General features: G+C 45.5%; 1 protein-coding gene across 3 annotated transcripts in view; it reads right to left on the reverse strand.

Annotated features, from left to right (window-relative positions):
* LOC142497857 (alpha-tectorin-like) overlaps positions 1–23,354 on the reverse strand; it is a 26,029-nt gene continuing 2,675 nt past the window's right edge. Inside the window, exons 1-8 of one of the 3 annotated variants that reach the window (XM_075606231.1) lie at positions 15,307–15,375; positions 11,465–11,523; positions 10,681–10,719; positions 8,759–8,889; positions 5,232–5,510; positions 2,532–2,669; positions 1,565–1,718; positions 1–761 (exon numbers count right to left, since the gene is read on the reverse strand). In XM_075606231.1, the coding sequence (XP_075462346.1) occupies positions 586–761; positions 1,565–1,718; positions 2,532–2,669; positions 5,232–5,510; positions 8,759–8,889; positions 10,681–10,719; positions 11,465–11,501 (954 nt within the window). In that variant the 5' untranslated portion in view covers positions 11,502–11,523; positions 15,307–15,375 and the 3' untranslated portion in view covers positions 1–585. The other 2 variants (XM_075606234.1, XM_075606232.1) reach the window with 2 other exon arrangements.

Genomic DNA, 23,354 nt, shown 5'->3' on the forward strand with positions numbered 1-23,354 from the left:
GACACAGAACCATTTCTTTAATGTCGGACAGAGCAAGAGGGGAAGATAACGACCACCTTTTTGTAGGATGGGGGTTTGATGGGCATTCTGAGTTGATAATGACCCCCTTCCCTTTATAACCAACGTGGGTCATCGATGATAGGGACTAGCATTACTGAGGGTCTATTTATCAAAGCTTCTAAGCTACAAAATAGGAGCAAAAAACAATGTTGAGGGGCTTCCCAATGATAGATCTGCTGCATTTTTTTAATCTACAATTGTGACCCAGTTTTGCATCCAGAAGACTTGAATAAATAGACACCCAGGAAGGCACGAAGAAGGACTGCCAACTGAATCCAAGTCTTCAGGATATATAGAACCAGTCCTGTTTTTCTTATGCGCATCATGGAATTTGCAGGCATGACATCCTACTGTGGAAACAAAACAAAAACCAACACAACGGGGTCAGTTTAGCCCCCAGACCTAGATGGAGTCGGTAATGTTTATACTTGAATATATAATTGATAGACTGGGGGGGGGGGGAAAGATGACAAGGGAAATGAGTCTATGGCGATTGGTTACAGCACCAGTTCCCTGAGTGGGGACTTAGTCGCAGTCCTCTTCGTTGATCTGGCACATATAATGGCGACCTGACTCCAGGCAGACGTATCCGTCTTCGCAGCCCAGTTCCTCACAAGCCATGTTGCTGTCGTGTTTGCAGGAGCATTTGCGTGTGCAGCCAACGTCGTGCCAGATGAACTGTCCAAACTGCAGAAAGGAGGCTGAAGATGGGAAAAAAATAAGAAGGAAGGCGGAGAGAGAGAGAGGTGATGTAATGGCTCATATTTAATATGATGTAACGTGCTAAAGTGTTCTCCAGCACAGGGACCGAGAGATGGGGAAACGAACAGCATGGTGTACTTTTGCATGTAAATCACAGGCTCTTTTGTAAAATAATCTGGCATTACGAGGAAGAAGCTTTCGCACCCACATATCTCGTCTTCACAATCTACCCCAACGTCTGAAACCCAGATCACCAGCTTTATAAGACTGCGTTCATACTTAGCATGGTGCGCTTGGGTTGGATTCAAATAAAATGTTTAATGTTTCGCTAATAATTTAGTGGTGCAATCTCTCCTAAAGTTAGAAATTGCCAGGGGGTTAAACCACGCTTTACATTATTACAATCCACCCCCTCCCCCACCACCTAGAACTCATTTAAACATACATTTAATGTGTAGACAACCAAACCCTTTTTACAATCCAAAATATATAACTTAAAATGGAATGCACATACCTGTATAATGTGTTGCTGGCTAATCTGGTAGCTAAAGAGTTAATTATCGAAACACTCAAATCTGCCCACAATATTAGCTTCTATTGCAGGGGAGACCAACCCCCATCCTCAAGGGCCACCACCATGTCAGGTTATAAGGATATCCCTTCTTCAGCATAGTGGCTCAATCAGTGGCTCAGTTGAGAGACCGGTGGCCCTTGAGGTCTGGCGCTGGCCTCCCCTGCTCTGGTGTGTTATTATGCTACCCTTAAGCCCACCAGCGTGCTGGAAAGAAGAACGTGCGCATACCTTCAAACACACAACCTCCGGGCACCTTGAAATCATCGACTTGAAATATCCAACGGCCGGGGGTGCCGACATTACTGGAGGATTTAATGTTCATGACGTGAGCGGTCCTGGAGTTTGGAATATTGAAGTAATTTCCATCGGTATTAAACCCAGCCTGTGGGAATTAAGAAAGCAGCTTCAGTATTTCACTTTGTAGTATCAAGGAGAAGTCATCCAACAGACCCACAGTATCTGGAGAGATATCCAGAATAGGGCCATGTAGGGAGTGCAAAGTTATAGTTTATTATCGCGTCACGTGTATTACTACTGTGAAGCGCTATGTGCATTGATGGTGCTATATAAATAAAGACATACATACATACATACATACATACATACATGATGGGTCAGTGAACTCATGTTTAGGATCGGAATCCTCTATTCATTGCTCCAGGGAAAAGAAGATATCTGACATTACAATATATTTTTCAGTTATTGTAATTAAGCCCCTTTTAAGTACCACAGTTGTTAGGTACGTCATATAGCTTTAAGGACTTCATATGGGTATTCTTCAGAGATACTGTACTGTACGTGAGATCTTGAAAGCAGCCAGAAGAACTCTCATTTCCGTCTATATCACAGTGACTTGTACTAAATTCTCCCAGCTACAAAACTAGGGCAAACCCAGTGCCAACCCCCTCCCACCATATTTATTAAAGACAGTATCCAATTGAAAGCAATTGATCTTTTTCCTTTCCCACAGTTTTGCAGCCAGGAGAATTCAGTAATTAAAACCGTGTGTATCAAGTGGTGGACTGGACTGGATGGGCAATATAGTAGGTCACTACTTATATGAAGGGGAACGCTTACGTAAATCAAAGGTTCCTGGTGTGTGTCCTAAGTTATATTGGGGTGATTTATTGTCACACTGTCCCATTGGGTCAGCAGATCCTGAGAACCTATTACTCATAGTCCACGGTGACATTACCTGAGCGGGAGTCCCCCCAAGCCCTGTTTTAGGCTCTCCACCGCTGGCCGTTCCTGTTGTCCACTGAAGGTCACCATAATTGAACATGGCAAAGGACCTGTGACTGTCCGTAGTGAGGACGGCTTGGAAGGTGTTCACCTGGCGAATGGGATGACAGAAAAGCCCCGGTAAGATCGGATACTTTCAAATCAAATTGAATGCTGGAACAGAAATATAAGGTCATAGGTTTAGTTGTGAGAGGCAAATGGAACCCTTCTCTCTAACTAGCCATTCCAGTGTTTCTTATAGTCACGTTTCTCCTACTTCTACTTTATGTCATGAATCATAGTGTTAATTCCGTCACGTATTGGAGAACTAATATTACTAATCCACTCGCAATATCCCAGTACTGATAATAAACTTATTACTAAAAAAATATTTTAATCAAATCCTTACAATTGCTATATTGATCACAGTACTAATTCTGCTATATTAGTTAGTATATTAATAATGCAATACTAATCCTGGTTTTAATGCTGCAATACTAACCCCCAGTGCTAATAGTTGTATACTAATCACTGCACTTTACTACTCACAAACTTAATACCATTATACCAAACTTCTGACACTGCCATGTTAACTACAAAATGTACTACAGGTCTGGCTTTTACTGTACTACTTTTGCTATGCTGAGCACAATACTGACCCTGTTATATTAATCATACTCTTGTCCTCTCTTACTTTAATTTTGCCACATTCTACATACTGTTAATTACATGTTAAGTATGCCACATACTAAATACTAATCACTCAACCATTGCTAAATCTAATTATTGATAATTACACATTGAATGCTACTGTACTGAAACAGCTGCATTCAATCTGAACCGCTCAGTCTACATCTGGGTCGCCCCAAATGAGGACTCCTGATGGGGTTCACCAAGAGCTGCTCTCCTCTGCACAGAACCAGCGCGCTAAGGGTTAATCTCGGTTTGCTTACTGCTGTGTTTTGTCAGCCCCACCCTCTGGAATGTCAATGCCCCTGAGGACAGAGGACTCTGAAACCACCGCAGCAATCAATCTGAACCCCTTAGTCTACATCTGTGTCACCCCAAAGGTGGACAGCCTTTGGTGCAGCCAAAGGGTGTGAGCCGTTTGCTGCCATTCGCTGATGATAAAATTACTGTATTTCAATCTAAAACTCACCAGGCCCTTTTATCCCCTGTTCCCAATTTTCCAACTCTATCTGTCCATGAAATGTCTGTGAATTTACTGTATAAACTTCTGTTCATTTCATGTAACCACGTATTGTTATCATAAATCTGTGCCCAGGACATACTTGAAAACGAGCGGTAACTCTCATTGTATTACTTTCTGGTAAAATATTTTATAAATAAATAAGTACTTATCGCAGTTCCTTCTCTACGGCAGTTTTGAAGTTAAATGTCTCAGAATTGTTTCTGTCCTGTTTCTAGTGAGAACATCCTGTTTTCATCATGTCACATGGCTGTACATGGCACAAAGACAGCTCTGGCCAAACTTACAGTACAGACAACTAAGATACTGTCAAAATATAAAGGATCAGCAGGGAGCAGGTATCTAGTTAAGACTGAGACCCTTTTCCTGGTATTTAGGCAGCACATGATTCTAAGTGCATTTCACAGGGAGCTAAATGCGCAGTTTATCGTTGGTTCATGTAATGGTTTCATACAGTGACTGCCGTACTGAAGAATAATAAGGCCAGACGTTCATAGGGGATTGATTAATAAACTGTGAAAAGGGGAAATGAAAATAAATGAGTCATTTATTACATTTTCCTGGCTGCAAAAAGGGCAAAATTGCCGCTAAAATAATAACTTTAATCAAAGAAAATAAATCCAGTTGAAATCAATTGGAGTTCTTCCTTAGATAAATTTGGTGCAATTCTCCCACACTGTTTTACCCCAGTTTTACAGCCGGAACAATTCTGTAAATAGCCCCCAAAGCTGGACTGACGGACTTATTTCCCGACTGGATTCCAAAACAGAGCCCAGGTGCCTCTTATAACTCACCCTGGTCTTCCCTCTCCATGCCAATAGGTGCTTCATAAGAAAATGCAATAAGCTTTAAAGGTACCCGAGAACCAAAACAAACCTTTTCTGGGTTTCTGTATTCTCTACCCAAAGAAAACCATGAATGAGATATGTAAAAACAGAAATGGTTTAGCCTGTCCTGTCAATTTGAAGTCACCTTTAAAATAAAGTGGGGTTTTCTAACTCTGAGCTCATAGCCACGTCCGTGTAAATGACTGGAAACAGCGTAAGGGGCTCTAGTAAGGTAAAGTAAGGGATTTGGACCCTACTGGTGTAAATGTTTGGGTGGTCAATTGTTTTAATATCATCAGGTTTATATTACAGCCACATGCTGATGTTATAGTTCCGAGTCTTTGCAGAACTCACTATGTATGATGATCTCCCCAAGGGAATACCATGAACATTTTGAAATAAAGACTAGGTGAACCCAATAATGGTGATAACTAGAAGATGTGTTAATTGACCATGTTAGAGAACATGTGACACGCGTTAGTTTACTGTAGCCATCTAATTTCCCATATAACAACCTTACAGAATCTCCAAATAGGTTTAGCTCCGCTGCTATCTGTTTAGCTCTTGGCTGCAGCAGAAGGGAGATGGACTTGGGCTCAGTTTTTCCAAGACCACATTGCTATCCGTAGACAATCACCTTATCGGACTCAGATCCATAATATGCTACTTTGTACCAGGTTGCAATGAAACACCAGACTGGCCTGTAGTGCAGGTTTGGGAAGTAGATCTTCATATCCTCCGTGATGCGGTCCAGCATTTCCAGTTCCAAGCACTCCCGGTAGTAAATGATCCCTGCAATTTCGTTGTCCACATCCCCCCAGTATGGGGCCACTATACTGATTCCTGGGATAGGGAAGGGATCCGGGGTGTACTGCGTGACGGGCTCCGAAAAGGAAATTCCCCCGTTGTTGTTTACCTGGAAACATAACGCAGGGGGTTACTGGGAGGGAAATAACACCTCAACGACTGGAAAGAACCGCCCACTGCCCTGACAGGTCTATAAAGGGAACGCAGAACAGGTGTTTCTAAGGGAAGCTTGCAATGATACAGTGGATTTGGGCCATTTTTACAGCTAGCTAATAGGGAAACTTCATAGCACTAAACAATAATTTGTTTTTGAACGGCTAATTTTCTGTGTGTTTTTAGAGATCTGATTGGATGTAACAGACCCCAATGAGGGAAATTCTGATGAAGGGGCAGACGCGTCATGGTTACTTATAATATCAATAAAGTTTTATTATTTGTCTGGTTATACAGTAGTAAGATGGTTTGAAATACTCTCAAATAATGGTCAGGAATATTGATCAGGAATATTGGGATTACTGAATATTGATCAGGATTATTGGTATTACTGACCAGGAATATTGGGATTCCGTGACTATTCATGTCTGAGTTTACTTGTCACACTGAGTGCAGTTCTGAGAGGGATCTAGTGTAGGCATATCGCTGAACACTTTTTGTTGTTTAGGTTATATATTATCCCCGTGCCCCAGTGTATAGGTATTATATTGCTACATTGAAATTAGGTTGAGCGTGGGTAATCAATCAGTGGAAATGAGGTTAACTCCCTACCTGATCTGTTCTATGAACTTTGATATTAAATGGTCATTTAAGCAGCTTTTTTGTTTTTTTACTGTGTGCTCCATTTTCTGGCAGTGACGTGGCAGAGACGTGGCAGAGACGTGGCAGAGACGTGGCAGCCTTACCCTGCATGCTTTTACCAGCAGTGCCTATATAGAGTGTTTTTGTCTATTAATATTATATGTAGTGTGCATTCAGCCGTTTATAATTACCCATATTTACTATTCGCTGGAAGGGCTTACTGCACATTTAAGCAGCAGTCCAAGCTGCCATTTTTTTGTTAATTTATATTTTTCCCTTTAATATGGGCATCAATACAATCCCCACAATAAGTAATTGGCTAAGTTGTAGATCGATCTGTTCTCCTTTGATCGATCGGCGAAGATTCGGCTCGGGGGTTCAGTATATCGCTGTCCATGCCGCAGAAGAGGACCAAAGATGCAAAGCTCTGTGGGGAAGATCATGTGACCAGGCAGTCACTAGATACAATTGGTGCACTGCTAGAGAGAGGGCAGGGCTCAAAAAGGGGTGTGCCAGAGCCTGTTTCAGAAGAGGAAGGGGGTGTGACTTTGTAAATGGTTGCTATAGAAACAAAAAATGCTTGTTACATTATAAAACATTAAAAATGTAATTCAGAGTTGTTTTTTGTTTTTTAAATGCTACAAGTATTTTCTCATAGTACAGAGCTGATTAAAAAAAACACATGTACGATATTGCTTGGACTGCAGCTTTAAGTTGTTTTATGACTTAGCATAGCTTAGTAAATATGGCCCCTCGATTTTATCCAGTATTATATAGTATTAAACCTTAAGCTATCTTTGTGTTCCGATTGACCTTTTTCCCCACATACTTACAGTATTTCCAAGTTATTATGTTGCCACCTTGAGGCTCCAAGCTGAGTAACACCTAGAAGAACTACAAGTTTGCAGCACCTTTCTTCCCCCGAGGCAACGGCTCCAGTATCAGGTGCTGTGTGCGCCTGGCGGCCCGGTGGCACATGCACGGGTGAAAGCCGCGACAGAGGGGCGTAGCGGCGCGTGGCCAAGACGTCACGCGGCTGGTTCGCCCCGATTGGCTGCTCTGACCGCCGTGACGTGGCCAGGGCTCTGCCACCACAAGACAAAATGTGGTCGCCCATCGCAAGCTCTACACGCGCGCGCAGGCAGCTACTGGGCCTGGCACCATAGAGGGGCGGATCTTGATCCCACCGCGCACGCCAGATTGAATAAACTGCGCACGCATTTTTGCCCATTCTGTTGTCATTTACTTCAATGCCGGGAGGGGGAGCATAACTTCTTATGTGGTGCTCAACTCCAGTCCACAAGCCCCTCCCCAACAGGTCAGGTTTTCAGGATATCCCTGTTGCAGCACAGGTGGCTCAATCAGTCCCTGTTGCAGCACAGGTGGCTCACGTCTTAGACTGAGCATCTGATTGAGCCACCTGTGCTAACGCTGGGATATCCTGAAAACCTGACCTGTTTGGGGGGGGGGGATGCTTGAGGACTGGAGTTGAGCCCCCCTGGTCTAACTAATGTAGCTGGAAATGTTTTATTTCTGCAAAACTGCTGAGCCGACCTCATGATAAACAGACAAATATTGAGAAAGTGACACCTTATGAGTAAAGTGCATTTCTACCTGTATTTATTAAACAGCACCAACCCAATCAACACTCAAATACAGTGCAGTGTTTGGCCTGCCCATGTCCTCTATTTACTGTCAATTATATTTGATCTACAATTTCTTTTTACAGTTCCCTTTTAGCTACCTCTCCCACATTTGATGTCCTTTTCTAACACCTATTGCTCCCAGCAAGCAGTCCGACCACGCCTACTGCTCTCTAATAAGTGGAGGACCTTTTGGGGGGGGGGTGATAACCCAACAAATGGAGAAGCTGGTGCCTACAAAGCAACAACCCAATGTTGACTATTGAATAGCGCAGATGCTGTATCTATCCAATGTGACTGTGGATGTACAAGGGCATGTATAGAATCTGATGGTTTTTATGTGGAATTACATGTAAATCATTTTTTAGAGAAGTTTGTTGAGTGGGGAATTCAGAGGTTACCGTAAACATGTAAGACAAGTAGATCATTTCATTTTAGATTAATGTTTTTGCACTAACTGCATGTTGTACATTGGTTTATTGTCTCACAGTGTCTTTATATTCTCTGTATACTACCAGAAACAGCCATCTAAAAGGTTTAGCATGCTTGGAAAATATTAGCTAGCAAGGAGGATTCTTTTCTTTCATCATAATGAGATTATAGTGAGTTACTCGTTATCCATAAATTGTGCTGCGTGTTTTTCTTCTGTAGAGGAATATTTTTTCCACTGATCGTAGGTTAAGGTGCAAAAGTGGTGAAATAAGGAGAGCAGTCACAGTTTGCCTTAGTAAGTTGGAAATAGCACGCAACCTAAAACTTGCCACGGAGGAAAATACCGGACAGATACATGTCCAGTATTATAGTCCCTCTCATTTTTTTACTGGACAGAGTATCCAAATACAGGACAGTCCGGTTCAATACTGGACACCTGGCAACCCTATCTAAATCTACAGGAAAACCTTGAACAAACTGTACTTACGAAAAGAGATTTGTGGATTTCACCAAAGAACTTGAATGAGTATTTGATGACAATTCTGTCTGTTCCGCCATCATCATCAATGGTGGTTGTTTGGTCATTATGTGTTGGTCCAAAAGGATAGAGGACTGGGCCTACCAGAAAAGAAAACAGCAGTAATAAGTGTAGTCAAAGGACAAAAAGCCAGTATAGTCAGTGGGTATAATATGGCCCTTAGGCACCAGGTTGGCAGAATTCAACAGGGATCTATGATGCAAGAGAGTGGTCCATGGCTAACCCAGTCTGTGTTTCCTACCTTCACACTCACTCACCTGGTGACTCAGGGAAAGGTGGAATCTGTGTGCCAGAGAAGCAGAACCTCACAGAGCAACGTGATGCAGTAACAGAGGCGGTAGTGGCTCATAAAGTTGGGGTATTCAAATATGCATTTGATAGACATGAAATGTTAGGAGCGTTTTACAGCATTGCTATCTCAAGCATATTTGCATTCCAAGGATTAAATGGGATAAAAGAAGGCCAGGGTTTGAGGGGTGTACAGCAGATATGGAAATGGGCAGGTTAGGTGCGATTAGTGGTTCGCTATTGCCGTCAAATGCTATTTTGCTACATTTCTATGTCTCCTTATTAATTCTTTAATGCCATCAATAATGAGTAAAAACTGGTCACTGGACATACTTTACTGAAGGTCCTCAAGATTCAGGGTTGAATTTGTGTATGGTTAAATCAGATGTGCGCAAACTTTTGCAGCTGCGCCCCCCTCTGCCTGCTGCTCCCGGTGGGTGCTCACGCCCCCTTTCGCCACGGGTCATGTGACGTCACGCGACCCGCGCCATGATTTGACGCCGCGTTGCCATGGCGACGGGCGTTAAATGATGTCGCAGGGTCATGTGACCCCTCCGCGGCATTTCACACCACGTTGCCATGGTGACGTGTCAACACAGCCGTCGTGAAGTTGAGGTTGCAGAGGCCTCACGCGTTCCCCCGGCAATTAATTTAAATGCCATGGGAAGAGTGCGGGGCCTCTGCAACCGCCGCGTCCCCACTAGAAAATCTTGCACCCCCCTGGGGGAGCACGCCCTCCAGTTTTCACACCCCTGGGTTTGACTAGGGCACTGAATGTTCTTCTACCTAACTCAGGGGGGCTCAAATCCAGTCCTCAAGCCCTCCCCAACAGGTCAGGTTTTCCGGATATCCCAGCTTCAGCACTGGTGGCTCAATCAGTCCCTGCTTCAGCACAGATGGCTCAATCAGAGCCACCTGTGCTGCTGCTGAAATATCCTGAAAATCTGACTTGTTTATGGGGTCTTGAGAACTGCAGTTGAGCACCCCGGTCCTAAATGACAACAGGTAGTATGTAGGTAGGATAGAAAAAGACTGCAAATGTAATTTATTACTCCATAGTTTTTAGTAACAAATTAAACATTCAGTTCTGCTGGGGCAAATTGCAAGCCCTCTATCACGAAAGGGTAACGGGTCATTGGTAACTCTTCTAGTTGTGTTACACCCCAATATGTCCCAGGAGCGCAGTTTGCAGATCTGTGTTGGCCCCTTTTTGGGGAAAGGCAGAATCTGTGAACTAGAGAGGAATAAGAGTCCTGTAGACTCTGAAGTGGGGGCTGCGCTCAAAAACAAGTGCTGGTTCCATGTAGTAGGTCAAGCTGACTTTATTGCCATGTACTGTGTGAGTGACTATTACTTTTATATACATTATATTTTAAATCAAATCGAAATAGATATGAAAAATATAAAAATGTATATATTCCAATTTATAGAAAAACAATACAATTGATATCATATATGGTCATGTCAGTTATGGACCAATAAAAATATGGTGGGTCTTCTGCACGGAAGCGTTACATTCTGCAAAAAATAAACAAATCATCCCAGCACCCAGCCCATCCAAATATTCCATGAGGATATCCTACCTGCTGTAGTGTAGTCGAAACAACGTGCTGATGGCAGAGCTGCAAAAAAACAAGACGGAACACAAGTTTACAAGTGGGGAAACCCCTGTATTTCCCTGAAAATTAGTATTATTTTTTTACATGACAAGTACTTCAGTAATAACACCATGAAGTCCCTCAACAAATACTTGTTTCATCGGAACTGTAAAAAAGAAACAAGGGTGAGAGTTAGTATGTGTTGGTCTGGGCTGCATCGGAAGACACGTGTCGGGGATGGCAGTGTGGCTGCAGCTGCTGTAGTTTAACATTAAAATAATGTCAATTTAATGTAAGACATCAGACCGCGTCTACAACACACCGCGTCTACAACACACCGCGCCTGCCGGACCAGTTCTTCTTATCCATTTATAGCCGCTTAGTAAATCTTCCGCCAATATGTCCTATAATAGTCACAAATGTGTTTAATATTTTTAACCCAAGGGGTTCCCAGTCCTCTCATGGATGGGGGGGAACCGAAACATGAGCACGTTTCATGTAACCTGTGAATATCCCATCCACAAATGTACATGTGTTTTCCTCCTGAATCCTGGTCATACGGAAATGCATTTTTTTTATATAACAAAGCAAATTAGAGATTGGTTGTCTCTGTATTTACCATGTTTGGTACCCAATTCATAATAACTGTGCTTACAGCTAAGACATTACCAACTAATCTACAGTAAGTAATACATCCTCTGTATATGCATGAACTTGGGTCTTGCATCTCAGGATTGCACAATTTGTAGAGTATAAAATCCATACATACCCAGGAGCAGGAAGATGAATCTAGTCCAACTTTTCATGTCTGCTTAGCCAGTTTCAGACCTGTAACAGAAGATCATACCAATTGTTGGCAGATACGGGGCTGCCATTCACGAACACCCAACACTTACTTAACAAAGTGATCTGAAAAATCACAAGTGATAGTGCCTTAGTGCAGCCATAGCCCCAAGAGGACACTCAAGTTACAGGTGATCAGAGGACAATAGCCGTGACTGGACACAGAAAAGTGTATCAATGTAGAAGCTTCCATCTACAGCTAGCCCCCGCTGCGGACATCAACCCCAAGCAACTAGGTAAATGTGCATGTTAACGTCACATACACACAACAAGCTAGTGCTACATACTGAGTCAGTTCATCCATCCTGTTGTAATGATAGCCTCTCATGCCACACACAGGTACTGTTAATGGAAAACACATATACAACTAGAGCTAGTTCCATCTCGCAGATACAGCCGCCCCCATCCCACCCGTAGAACTATTTTATGTTACTGTCGCCGGTCACAACGATAACCCATCTCCAGCTGGAGATTCCCATTACACAGGTAACCAGTTACAGACGCCAATCACCCATAAAACAAGCCCCAGTTAAAGGCTCCCATAATATGCAGCAAATGAGTTACTGATACAGGTTCCCATCAGACATATCGAACGCAATTCGGTCCCGTCATTCCCCCCATCCATGTATTACGACGAATAGTTCTGAGCTCCCATTAGATGCTTGGAGATTGCAATCTGCTTTGTAGAAAGGAAACTTGGTAACATGCTGTATGCAATTATTATTCTGCCTCACCCAATTGTCCTGCTCTGTAGAACATGTTGGTGTTCTATAAAGAATTGTATTATTCATTATAATTATTATTATTATTATCTGTGCAATACTGGTTACCATTGAATATGTACAACTAGGAAAACCTGTGTACCTTAGTACATGTTACACACTGGTTTGCATGACACGTGTCCATCTAGTTTCGTCTCAACATGCCACCATCCTTACTAGTTTGGATTACAAATGTATGACTAGTTTCCAGCAGATATGTAAAACTAGTTAATGCTTCAAACACACAATCCCTGCAAGCTCTAACCCCAACATCCACCACATCATATCTATATATATATAAGTCTCAAATAATGTTTGTGTGTGTATGTCTGCTGGACAGCTCATTGGACTGTGGGCCAGGCAGGGAGGAGCCAGGCAGGGAGAAGAGACACACACGCACACTCTCCTCACACCGTGACCACGTGCGCCTCTGACCAACACCACACACACACACACACACACACCCTCTCCCCGTCACTCTCCCCCTCAGCCGGATCGCAGCTCACCTTCCCCCCTCCTGGTGGCCGTCACTCTCCCCCTCAGCCGGATCGCAGCTCACCTTCCCCCCTCCTGGTGGCCGTCACTCTCCCCCTCAGCCGGATCGCAGCTCACCTTCCCCCCTCCTGGTGGCCGTCACTCTCCCCCTCAGCCGAACAGACCCCGCACCTTCCCTGCTGCAAACTTCCCGGTGGCTCCGCAATAAAGTTTTCCGCCTCACCATGTCGCCTGCTACACGACAATGTCCGGATTCACGGACATTACACACTCCCTTCCCACCCTGTCGCCGCTCCGCACACAAAATGTCCGCCTTCACCTCATCATCACCCTCAAAATTTACACCTTCCCACACCCTCAACACTCCCTTCCCGCCCGCTACGCACTGAAAATGTCTGCATTACCATAACCATCACCCTCTCGCCGCTCCGCACACAAAAATTCCGCCTCCACCTCATCATAACGCTCACAATGTCCGCATACCGCCCTGTTGCCGCTCCGCACACAAAATGTCGCACCACCCTATTCACGCCTGATACGTACATCTACCCCTCCCCCGCTCCGCAACCTCCCCATCCGCACAAATACCACTCCCCCCTCACCCAAACCTGGACGCTCCGCAACATCCCCAGCCACACCATCACACTCACGTGCGCCGCCCTGCACCGGCTCCCGGACGGAGGGGAAGCGCGGCGCGGCCCTCCTGCCCCAGCCGCAAACTCCAGGCTCCTCCCCCTCGCTCCCAAAGAGGAATGGAGGGGAAGCGCGGCGCGGGTCTCCTGCCCCAGCCTGCCACTCTTGCCCCCCGCCAACTTCCCGAACCCACCTCCTGCCCCAGCCAGATGCCACGGGGATATCAGTGCCAGGAGGGGAACCGTCTGCCGCCAGGAACCACCACCCAGTCAAGGTAAGTCACCCACCGTCTCCCACCCATGCACTGTCACCCAGTTACCCACCGTCTCCCACCCACACACTGTCACCCAGTTACCCACCGTCTCCAACCCACGCACTGTCACCCAGTTACCCACCGTCTCCCACCCACCCACTGTCACCCAGTCAAAGTCACCCACCCAGTCACTCACTCACCCACCCAGTCACTCACCCACCCAGTCAGTCACTCACTCACCCACCCAGTCACTCACTCACCCACCCAGTCACTCACTCACCCAGTCACTCACTCACCCACCCAGTCACTCACTCACCCACCGACCCAGTCACTCACCCACCCAGTCACTCACCCACCCAGTCACTGACCCAGTCACTCACCCACCCCCCAGTCACCCACCCCCCCAGTCACTCACCCACCCAGTCACCCACCCAGTCACTCACCCACCCAGTCACTCACCCACCTAGTCACTCACCCACCCAGTCACTCACCCACCCAGTCACTCACCCACCCAGTCACTCACCCACCCAGTCACTCACCCACCCAGTCACTCACCCACCCAGTCACCCACCCATTCAGTCACCCACCCATTCAGTCACCCACTCACCCAACCATTCAGTCACCCACCCAGTCAGTCCCCCAAAACCACCCACCCAGTCAGTCACCGACCCCACCCACCCACTCACCGACCCCACCCACTCACCGACACACTCACCCACCCACCAAAACCCACTCACTCACCGACCAACCCACCCACCCACTCACCCACCCAACCCAGTCACTGACCCACCCACCCAGTCACCGAACCCAGTCACCGACCCAGAAAAAGTCACCGACCCACCGACCCAAAGTCACCCACCCAGTCACTTACCCACCCACCCACTTAGTCAAGTGTCACCTACCCACTCAGTCACCCACCCCCCCACACACCAACTCAGTCACCCACCTAGCTGTCAAGGGGGGGGAAGCCCAACCCTGTCGCCCGCCCCCCCAAAATTACATCCCGGGCAACGACGGGAATATCAGCTAGTCCCCATCGTAAACACTTTGTTTCAATTTAGACTCCATGCTCATTCATGCAACGAGATATAGTTACAGGCTCACACCTCAGGCACCCGCATAGTTACAGGCTCTCACCTCAGGCACCCGCATAGTTACAAGCTCTCACCTCAGGCACCCGCATAGTTACAGGCTCTCATCTCAGGCACCCGCATAGATACAGGCTCTCATCTCAGGCACCCGCATAGTTACAGGCTCACACCTCAGGCACCCGCATAGTTACAGGCTCTCACCTCAGGCACCCGCATAGTTACAAGCTCTCACCCTAAGCACACGCATAGTTACAGCTCAGGATTTCACACATTATACAGATTACAGTTATTAACGAAAAGATTTAAAAAAAAAAAAAAAAACAGGTATAGACCAGTACGCTCAATATACAAGAAGTTATAGATTCCACACTCAGATATTACTAGTACAGATGAACGGTTCCCATCACATACCCGCAGAGATATATCATATGATATCACGCATATTCCTGTTCTTAATCTCAGCTAGGGGCTGGAATGACTCTGGGATCCCCCAGCAATCTCTATTCTACCTTACAGGGCTGTGACTACCTCCTACCTCCTGTGCTGTTCCTCTGGTACAATACAGTGACGGGCACAGCCTGCCGCTGGCACGTCTTATAACGGAGCAGCAGTGGGAGTTGCTACATGTTTACATTTCTGGACACTATTGAAGTGTGTGTATAACCCTGATGGGTAAGCCCCAATGGACAAGGCTCTGTTTGTTTTCCCATTAACAATGCAAATGAGTTGGCTCCCATGTGAGATAGCAGAGATTTGGGCCATAACTCATCACTGGTAAAAGTAAACACGGATCAGCACCATGAGAACCTGCACTTGCTTATTCAACCACAACCTGGATCGCTTCATCAAAACGCACAGTATAGCGAAAGCCTTTTAGGCTTCCATGCATGGAGACCTGCATGCAACATAATGCAAATGTATTTACATTACTGGGACCCTTTCGTATAGGACAATGTGGGTTATTCATGAAGGGTTACCCATTACTACTTAACAGGTGTTACCTGCCATTAAACTAAATGGGAGTTAATGCCAGGTGCGTTAACCAAGGGGTGAGCAAGAAGGGAGGCGTGACATTTTCTGGGGGGGGGGGGACACGCAACGCCCCTCCGCACAACATTTACATTAAATGCCTGGGGAGCGCACGAGGCCTCTATATATCCCTTAATGGCGCCCTCTGGCCATGCATCGCCATTGCAACTCAGTCAAATTATGCCACGGGGTCAAATGGCGACGTGTTACCATGGCCACGCAACGTCACATGACTCCACGATGTCAGAGGACGCCGGAGAAAAGGGGGGGGGGGGCAAGCAGGGAGGGGGGGGTTTAGCCAACAGGGGGTCTCAGATAAAGTTTGCGGCCCCTTGCGTTAACCCGTAATGAAGTTTGATTAGTTTGGGGGGGAGGGGGGGTACGGGACGTGATCCCGATCTTGTGTTAAATAAATAATATTATGAACTTTAAAAACTTTGCTTGGGATTTGTTCCTCTTCCTCTGATGGAAAATGAATTTAAAGCCGAGAGATTGCAGGCTCAAAAAGAAGCATCTGCCGTCCTCAAGGGCTACCAACAAGTCAGGGTTTCAGGATATCCCTGCTTCAGCACAGGGGGCTCAATCAGTAACTGCTTCAGCACAAGGTACTCAATGAGTGGCTCAGCCGAAGGCAGTACTTATCTGCAAAGTATTTGCAACCATAAATAAATAAACTACAGATTTTCCCAAAATGTGTTTTATTGTACCTAATATCACAAGTACAATCCAGCAAAATGTAACCGGCTGTGGTAGAAAGGAAATAGTATGTAACATTGAAGCTTAAAGGGTCTGTCCCTCAGCGTTTCTAAATAATGTATTGAAACGTTAGTTTGTAAGCCTGGTGATCGGGATATGTGAGGGGGTTTCATTTCCTGCAGCTGCCCACTTTTGTCCGATGTTCCGGTGTGTAACTTAACTAGCAGTCTCTAGTGCAAGACTCGTGCCACAGCAGGATAACATCATGCACAGGTCGCTATAACCTACCCAGACACTGTTTTCTGGAGCTTTTCTTATTACAAATATGTCAACGTCACCCCCGCCCCAATTTCCCCTCATCCTTCCTCCCTCCCCCCCCCCCCCCCCCCCCCGTCTCTAAAGAAGAAACAGAATACCGGTAAGTGGCCCTGAAAGGGGGTGGAATGTATCGCTCGCCCTTTTCATCCGTCTCTCTTCCCCCTACCTCTTTATCTCCCCCACAATACACACACACGCACACACAATACCCTACTCCCCCTCCAATAAACAAAAACACACACACACATTAACCCCCCAATGCAGACACATTCTTTCTCCATCATTTCTCTCATATCTTCCCCTTCTTTCTCTTTTTTTATTCTCCTCTTCACAATGTCCCATGCTGACACACTCCCCACGCTTATCTTCTAATCATAATTTGCTTTTCCTCTTCACCCTTCTTTCACTTTGTTTAAATTTCAATTCCTCCTTGCGTGCACAGAATACTTTATATAGCCCCATTCCCTGTGTGCAAGCACATAGGGCCGGGAGAGCCTTCTGATAATATAGCTTCATATTACTAATGTTCAACAGCTGCAGTAAATACATTATCTACAGGAGGACAACATGAAAAGACAAAGAGATAATGAGATAAGGAAGGATAATATACTGATCACTCATCTCTGTATGGTAGACTGGTAGTGCACAGATCACAGTAGTCAGATAATACACAATATGTGTACCAAAGGGATTTACAAAGGTTAAACCATTTAGCTCTGTTCGTCAAAAGGTACAGAACTGCTGGATCATGTCCCACTGGTTACTAACGGTCTACAAACTCTTCATGCTTCTGCCATCCATTAGCCCTAGCGATGTCTCAACCCACAGGCATGTTTGTTTTGTCATTGATCATAGAAGCTCTTTAAAGAAAAGATTAAAAAGTATTTAATCATAGTCAGAGATATACACATGGACCATTCAGATGAACATGTGAGGACATTACATGGAAATTAGATTAAATAAAATTCAATTTCACTATTATTGTCATTTTTGCTTAGCAAGTGTCAAACAAATACAGTATGCAGCATTTTACAGAATGAAGATGAACCCAAACTCATCTGACGTGCGTTAGTACAAAGCAGTACAGAAAAAACAAGGGTGGGCTGCATCTTGCCCTAATTCAGTGATTTCCAACCTTTTTTGTTTGGAGGAACCCTTGAAGAATTTTGAAAAATCTCGGGGAACCCCTATCTGCCTGACACATATTAGGTTCGACAGGGGTCAGTCACAAAATGTCACACCTCACGAGCCACCTCTATTTCCCACAATCTACCCATGTATTTCCCTCCCATCCGTCTCACTAACTCTCCCCCCTCCCCGCCTCGCATGTATTTATCCCTTGCGTCTGACTCTTACTCCCTCTTTTCCTCACTCACTCCCTCCTGCCCCCCTCCCATCTCTCACTCGCCCCTACCTTCCGTCAATTACCCCTACCTTCCATCAATTACCCCACACTCACTCAATCCACCATACAAAATACATACCAAAAAACCCCACCACCAGGCCGATGGGGGGGTCTGTGGTCCGTAGGAGGAACCCCTGAGACTGCTTCAAGGAGCCCCAGGGTTCCACGGAACCCTGGTTGGGAATCACTGATCTAATTCATCTTGACCACCGCTTAAAGTACCTGTCTCCCAAACCTTGCTTCAGCTGAATGGTGATCTATCCAGTTTGTAAAATGTTTTGAAGGTATTTGGAGGACACTTTGTACCAGCTGTAGAAATGATCAACGGTTGCCCCCACTTTTTCTGCCTAGGTAGTGACCATACCTCTGACAAGAGTGTGCTTTAAGTCATAAAGCCTTTTTTTAGCCATCTTCAAATCTCCTTTAGGATCAGAAGATGGGGACTTACCCTCTGACATGACACAGAATGCTAGACATCCAGAGCCACTACTTACACAGAAGGCAATATCAGCGCCTGCCTTCCTGCTTAAAGAGCCGACCTTGGCGTTACAATCTAACAAATGGGCCTCTTTCGGCATAGTGACACAAGCCTCCTGTTTTCGTCAACTCAAGCTATCTGACCCCGCACCCCAGCGACCCCGCACCCAGGCACGCCCTGCTTCCAGCCCATGGAAGGCATGTGTGTGCTACCATCCCAAGCAAAGCACCACCGAAAGACAACGGTAAACACAGGACATCATTCTGAACAGGCCCAGCGCAACCTCTGTCCCATCTACACAACAGCAGGTAGCCAACTACCTCCTCGTGGGCGTATGAAGAGGCACAGGTGAGCAAATCCTTCTTCCCCCAACATCTCCAAGGATGCAAAGGGCATCAAAGGCGGCTTTAGAAAAAAAAATGATATATATCACTCCTACTTGCAGTTTCAGTAGGACAGTGAATACTGACGAGAGGAGGGTAACCCCACCTACTATAGCTAGTCATTGTCAGCCCTACTCTCAGCGGAGGATGGGAAGCATACCTCATGGGTCAGGGGTTGGGGACTTTAAAGAAAGGTGCTTTTTAATGGGTACAAAAGAACAGCCCCATCAATGCACACACTGGGGTGTCAAAAAAGTAACAAAAGGCTTTGTTAAAAAACACAAGAATATGCCAAGCAAAAAGTTAAAAACCAATAAAACCATAAAATAGACCTCAGCAAACCAGAGATGAAAAATATCAACAATAAAAGATAAAAAGGTTAACACTAATAATTAATCAGTAGTGTAAGAAAAAAAAACACTCCAATTCCACGACCAACCGGTCATATAACACACCAAAAAAAAAAAAACACTATACAATATAACAAGGATATCAATGGCCAAGCTGGTAATGTATAATAGATACGCCCCAGCAGGACCTGAACGCTATAATGGAACAACACATTAAAAAAAAGGAAGTAGAATGCCGTAAGATAACCACAAATAAATATCTTGTATAAAGGTGGTACTCTCTTATATGGACACAGAAATGTGAAAGGATCTTCCGGGCATCCGCGTTGGAACAGAGTCTCGTGCATCATCCCCAGACAGTTCATCCAGGTGAATAAGCCAAACATAGAGGTACCACGTATTAGTCCAAACAGCCCCGAATCGCGTTTCGCATCCCACTTCTTCCGGAGGCTGGGAAGTAGTTGCACGGTTGACATATTTAAAAGGACCCAGCAGTACGGACGTAAAAAAAAAAAGAAAAACACCAATAGAAAACATAAATATACAAATATTAGTCAAGAGATAACCAATGTCCGTACACTTTATATACATTCAGAGTAAAAGAAGTAATCCCCCTAAAAATAAAGGACGGGTGCCAGGGGAGGTCCAAAACTTAACCATGTTATTCTTTTCTCCGGAGACCCCTAGGTTCCTGAGATACCTGCAGGTACAGTAACCAAGTTTAAATCTTCTTCCAGAGGAAATAAACTGGCTGCCAATATCCAGGCCAGTTGGAAGGCGCAACATCTTCGGTTGTGGCTTCCTATGGGATGACCATTTAAATTCCCTTTAAAAAAAACAGGCGGCAATAGCAGTAACTTTACTGGTACCTATCTTGGGAACTAGGGGGTCCCCAGAGTGGAAATAGTGTGGTTCTGCTCAGGAAGAACCTGGTTTCAATCCTGTAAAAAAAAAAAAAGTTAGGGAGGAATTCTGCTTTTAACAAACATAGAAAAGTTTAGGGCTTCCTTCAAACCCGCAGGCATTGAACTCCCAGTTTGAACAACCCACCAGCACTCATGTTAACGAAATACTCATTTTCCCCAAACATTGTACCAAATATAATTGGAGTTCTGTGGGGCCCCTCTGCCTTTCTTTAACCAGATACATCTTCACTAAAGCTTGCACATATGGGGAGTATTTTTCATTGCTAAAGTGCGGGCTATATTTCGTCCCAGCCTTTGACCAAATAACACTGTATGGTCAGACCCTATAGGACCTTAAATGTAATGTGTGTTTATAGTTTAGTCAGTGTATCCTTTTGTTTTTCCTGTCCCCCGCTTCTGTATTATTGCCTTTTTTGCCTTCTTTCTCCCGGTTATGTCTTTATACCAAATTTTACAATAAAACCTGATATATATATATATATATATCAGGTTTTATTGTAAAATTTTGTGTATATATATATATATATATATATATATATATACACAAATTTTACAATAAAACCTGGCTACTTTGGCATTCAATAGCGCCTTTGCAATATAGAAAAAAACAAAGTTTAAGCCATGGACTAGTAGAAGAAAAAACAACACATTTGTTTAATCACATTGCAGTCATATAGTGCATGCCTTCATGGGGGCAAAAGTGGCCAAGGGGTTTAAACACCCATCTACTACCTGACAACTTACCCATTGTATACTATATAGCAATATACGCACTATGGTGTACAAGGGGTTAACCTCCCTCCCTGGGACCCTTACCACAACATCCCTCAACAGACCAGATCCCTTCCCACTTTATAGTCATCAACACTCAACAGATAAAAGGTGCCTAATAGGGTTTTGGCCAACAGAAACACAATGAGCCTCTGCCCATACCGGTTTCCTTCCACCTCTACTGCTCTTTCTACCACCTTAAACCTTTCTCCCCCACTGTTCCTTACCCAACACTCATTTTGTATATGCCAAGCACCTTATCTTCCCACCCTTAAGTCAAACCTACAAAAACGTACCTCTTATATGAAACATTCCCATAGCAGGGACCAGGGGTGCGCAAACTTTGCACGCTGCGCCCCCCCTTGCCTAAAATCCGGCGTCACATGACCCTGCGCGTTGGAGACAAGATAGGAGACACTTCAGAGGCCTCACGCGATCCCCAGGCACTTCATTTAAATGCTGTGGGGAAGAGCGCGGGGCCCCTGCAGCCGCCACGCCACCCCAGAAAAATCTTGCGACCCCACTTTGCGCACCCCTGGCCTAGACAAATGGCTACTGTCCCTCATACTAACTATTGTGGCTGATCACTGCCATCTCCTGCACTTACTCACTCACCTGCTGTCCCTGCAAGTCTCCCAATTAAAGGTTGTCGAACTTTCATTGTAAGGTACAATAGGATGTCTCAGGGGATCGTCAGGTCATTGATTGCCAGGCTCCAACACAAGGAACAAGCTCAACTGCACTGCTGCAAGCCTGAGAATCAATGGTGCGCTGCTTCTACTTGTTATGCAGTGAACACCACGTCATCAAGAGGTGTGGCTTCCTGAACCCCTTAGACCAGGGGTGGGGAACGTCAGGCCCGAGGGCCGTATAAGGCCCTCAAAATCATTTGGTCTGGCCCTGCTAAGGCAACTGCTATAACTGGGGTCGGGCGAATTTTTTTTTAAATGGCCGCCGCGCGCCCGATTGGGAGGTGGTGTGAGGCGCCGGCAGCCCTACACGATCCCCAGCAGCCACCGTAGTAGCCCCAGCAATCCCCCAGCAGCCACCGTACTTCCCCCGCAGCATTCCCCGCACCTCCCACATGCTTCTCCAGCAGTTCCCCCCGCACTTACCCCAGCATCCGCCCTACACGATCCCCCCAGCAGCAGCAACTGCCAGAGGTAGGGGGCTGAGGTTCTGTGTGCCTACATGCCTGCCGTGTACCTGCCCGTCTATGTCTGTATGGCCCGCGAACGATGTTATAAATATCCAAATGGCCCTTGGCAGAAAAAAGGTTCCCCACCCCTGCCTTAGAGTATGCCTGATTTTGGATATTACACAGGCTGGATTTTAATGCGAGAGTAGGGTCAGTTGATAGTGTCTTAAAATAGGAGGAATCCCTCAATAATCTCAAGACATCTTGATCATATAGATCTCTGGCTGTAATACCCCATTACCACCTCGATCAGCGGATTTCATTTCGATAGATGGCGTTAGTGAACGTCAGAATTTGCCCTTCGTTCCAGCTTACTGAGATTATCACCCAATGTAAACTTTTACACCACTTGCCACTAGTTTGCTGCTGAGTGACACGGGAAATAATGTGAGATATTTACCCCATAGGTTACCATCGTTGCTCTAAACCCTATAGGAGCTGCTGGCACGAAGCTGTACACACAAGAACTGGATATCCCTGAGTGAATGTCCCCTTACTTCCCACTCAACTGTGTTCCAGCGGTCTGTGACACCATCTAGGAGGGGCTTACTATTAAGGGAACCCATTTAAAGCTCCATGTCTGACCCCACATTAAATTGCAAGCTCTCCAGGGGTTAATTATTCCTGTAAATCCACCTTTTGTCAGTAGTGTATAAACATACACGGTGACATTACTGCTGTTTCCTATGGTCCTTGTGAGGCTGAAGTTACCCTCCATGTTTCTCCTCCTGTGTGACAACCTCTCATATGGCACGTGTGCTTTTTGCTATTGAGTCATCCCTCTGCTCACTGACTACTTCTGACAACGCTGCCCGGATCTGGGGCTACATGGTGTGCATCCCCTGGCCCCTGATCGGCCCTGTCTCCATTGTGTTTAATATGCCTTGGTGCATATCAGAAGGCTGTAATATGCTTTATGGAGCATGCACGGAGTTGGCAGGAGACCCAGATGGGAAATCTCCCAGTGTATGAGCACAAACATTTCCTGGCTACGTTCTGCACACAGCAATGTTAGAAGGCTAAGATAAA

Source organism: Ascaphus truei, chromosome 6, assembly GCF_040206685.1.
Source record: "Ascaphus truei isolate aAscTru1 chromosome 6, aAscTru1.hap1, whole genome shotgun sequence".
NCBI classification, from domain to species: Eukaryota; Metazoa; Chordata; class Amphibia; order Anura; family Ascaphidae; genus Ascaphus; species Ascaphus truei.